We start from the raw sequence: 3,161 nt of genomic DNA, 5'->3' as shown, positions 1-3,161 counted from the left end.
GGCAAGTTTTGTGATCCGGAGTCTTAATTACTGAGTGTTTGGATGCGTTTAGAATCGGCATGATGACCTCACTTAATTTCAAGTATTTGCCGAACAGTGGCAATTGTAGACGAGACTCCTGAAGCTGAGGAGGAAATTATTTAGGAGGAGAAAAGTTTCCTTTAAAATCCAAGCACTGCATGCATTCTGCCTGCAGGCCGCCCCTGTCTCCTCCGTCAGAGGAACAGCTCTTTGACAGGCAGCCTCTTAATGTCTTCTTCAGAGCCGGCTCTGCTCCAGGCATGACTCCTGGCCCAGCGGGCGTGGTCCTGGGTCTGACCCTGTTGTGCCCGAACTGGGCATCACTACAGATGAGTGTGCATTTGAAAGCCTCCACTCAGACCACAAACCGTGGTGGTCCAAGGGAGCCAGCCAGGGGCTTAGGTTGATTTTTGAGGACCAGTGTTGTCTCCTCGTTTATCCACTGACGGGCTCCAGAGGGTACCTAAGCAGCCCCCGGCCCATAGGAGGGGGAGAGCANGGTTGGGCTGTCTCCAGCCTCTGCACCTTGACACATACTCCTCGTTTGTAAGGAACTGGCAGATTGTGATGGATAAAGAGAAAGCTTAACTTGTGTTTATTGCGAGAATGCTTTTCTAATCAGCTGATTTGGGGGGTTGGTTGGGGGAATGAACTGTCAAGAGAGTTGGCCAGAGTTGGGGATCCAGCTGGAAAACTGAAATACCTTTAGTCTTTCGTCCTCGTCTTTGATCTTGCCTTTGTGTGGACCAAAAACCCCTTACACTCTCTGCACGCCCGCTGCTGGGTGGCAGTTGGAAGTCGCTGCGTGTGTGTTACATGACGATCTTCACGCCAGAGCCGAAGGGGGAGAAACTTGGGAGCTTGCCCATTATTCTCTGCTTTTAGCCAGAGTTAAACAGACTGATGGGTCTGGTAGCCAACCACTTGGCAACTTCTACTCCTTCTCACCTCGTGAGATTCAGGGCTGTGAAGAGAAATCTAGTCTAACTCCAACAGAAATCTGTCTCTGTTAAGTGTTTTACCTTCTGTAAGTGAAGGTGGCAGAGCCAAGATCTTTCTTGTAATTTCCCTGGCTATAAAGTGAGACCATTACCTTTCTAGAGAATTCATGGCATTTGAAGATCTAGGAACTGAATTATACAAAGGAGCTGCTTTTCAGCTCTGTGGACTCGGATCGCTTGTTTCACCTTGTACTGCAGGATGAACTTGGAAGCAAAACAAAATTGGGACAGTCTGAAAAGCGGAAGTTCCAAAACGCGGCAGGCACTACCTCCCTCTTTGTGTTCCTCTCGCTGGCATTTCTCTCCGTCCCTGGTTTTCTAAGAGTAACATTTTTGAAAAGCATGTTCTTTCTCCATCAAGAGCAGAGAGAGGTGAAACCAGAGAGTGCTTGGACCTTCTGCCCCTCCATCACGCTGAGCCACGCCTGACCAAAGTCAGTTGATGAAGGTCGCAAACAGACCTGAGCTGCTGGCGGGGGCTCAGCGGCGTGCTCCTCCCGGGACCCCTGATCTGAGTGAGGGGCACCCCCGTCCCCAGGCTGGACCGATGAGGGGACATCCGCTCTCTGTTGTGTCCCCTACCTCCCCCGGCTCCCAGCCCTCACGAATGTGCTTGCGCCTCAGTCCGTCATACGTGAGCACGGACGCCGGACTCGTGCTTATCCCTGGGAAGCTGCCGTCTGCTGTGGAGTCCAGCGAATCAAGAGAATTCTGAGTAGAAGGGAACAGCTGTCCAGGCGAGGACAGCCCTGCAGTGACCCCCTGAGACAAAAGCCCTCGCGGCTCAGCACGGGTCACTCGGTGCGGCTGAAACTCCAGACTCGCTGGCTTCTGGGGTCCCATCCCTGACCTACACTCAGAAGCGTGTGGACCACCCACCTCAGCCCTTTTGTTTTAGAGATGAGACCACTCGCTGCAGCTCCCCCTGCAGACACGGGGGCATCGTTTGCTGGGTTGTGTTCTGGGCTGGGCCCCAGGGAGCGTCTACACTGCCTGCGGCCAGTGACCTCGGCGATGCAGCAAGGTAGGCCGGTAGTGACCTGTCGTGCTCATCCCCACTCCAGCTCTTGGGTGTTTGAAGCTCCGAAAGTTCCAGTGGCGCCTTGGCTGTGTTGCTGCCATCTGCCTGCAGGTGACGGCTCCTTATTGTGGGAGAGGCTCTTTACCAACACAGGGCCGGGAGGTGGTCAGGACAGAGAAGGAACTTGGTTTCCCTCTGACGTAGGCTAATGTGTTGGTGCTGTTTTCCTTCCGATGTGACCTTTGTCCAGAAATGCCCTTCCCCCACGGCCTTGTAGACCGGAACTGTACTTCCGCAGTCATTGTCCCATTGTCCCAGTCACCTGCCCGACTGCTTGGCCTGGGCCTGGTTTGCCAGGTGCAGCCAGTGAGAACGTGTATTTTATCTTTTTTTTTGAGGCCATGAGTTCTTGAACCCAGAAGCCACTTGATTATCCAGGGGGCGTTAGAAATAAAACCACCCAGCTCCACTCTCCGCTGACCAAAGCTCTCACGGCCTTGTTCTGTGGCCCTGGCGGTAGCCCAGTTTCCCACACGAGCCAAGCTCTCTGTCAGCCCCGGGGGGGGGGACCCCGTGTCCAGGTTTTTCTTGCTGGACTCTGCAGAAAGCGGGCTTTAGCTGACCATGCTACTGAACAGGAAGTGCAGCCCCGGGGGTAAAGTCCACTCCGGGAGAGGCGGACAACCTTGTCCTCAGGAAAAGAGAGGGGCTGTGCAGGGTGGGGCGAGGCCGGCCTGGTGTTCCTGCTAATAAGTTACTGGGACTCACTTGTAAGCTTGATGGGGGTGTGTCCTGACTTGACCCAGGAGAATGCCCTGGTGAGGGTGGCCTGGAAATCGGGAAAGGGCCAAAGACTGCAAGGGGTAAATGATTGTGGATTGGTTTTCTCTAAGTGGAAATACGCTCTCACTGGCTCATTTGTAATCAGAACTTAGTGTAATGAAAAAATCAAATGTGTAATACGTGGCAGTCAGTACTCAGCAGGACGAAATCGTTGTGTTTTTCTTCCAAGGATAAATAGCCTACAGTGTTTTATTTTTAAATCATTAGAAGGCATAAACTAAAGACGTGAGATCTAGGATTCGAACTGCAAATGCCTGGGTGATTTCCAAATGGTA

At 52.8% G+C, this 3,161-nt stretch overlaps 1 protein-coding gene across 1 annotated transcript in view; it reads left to right on the top strand.

Moving 5' to 3' along the window:
* Positions 1 to 3,154, top strand: part of STX6 (syntaxin 6) — a 53,665-nt gene extending 50,511 nt beyond the window's left edge. Inside the window, exon 8 of the mRNA XM_077763225.1 lies at positions 1,921 to 3,154. Coding sequence (XP_077619351.1) covers positions 1,921 to 2,252 — 332 coding nt within the window. The 3' untranslated portion in view covers positions 2,253 to 3,154. The remainder of the gene's footprint in view (positions 1 to 1,920) is intronic.
* Positions 3,155 to 3,161: the final 7 nt, after the last annotated feature.

The sequence above is a fragment of the Crocuta crocuta genome, unplaced genomic scaffold (assembly GCF_008692635.1).
Source record: "Crocuta crocuta isolate KB4526 unplaced genomic scaffold, BGI_CrCroc_1.0 scaffold3, whole genome shotgun sequence".
NCBI lineage: Eukaryota > Metazoa > Chordata > Mammalia > Carnivora > Hyaenidae > Crocuta > Crocuta crocuta.
Note: the sequence above shows the minus strand (reverse complement) of the source record. Positions and strands in the feature narration are given on the sequence as shown.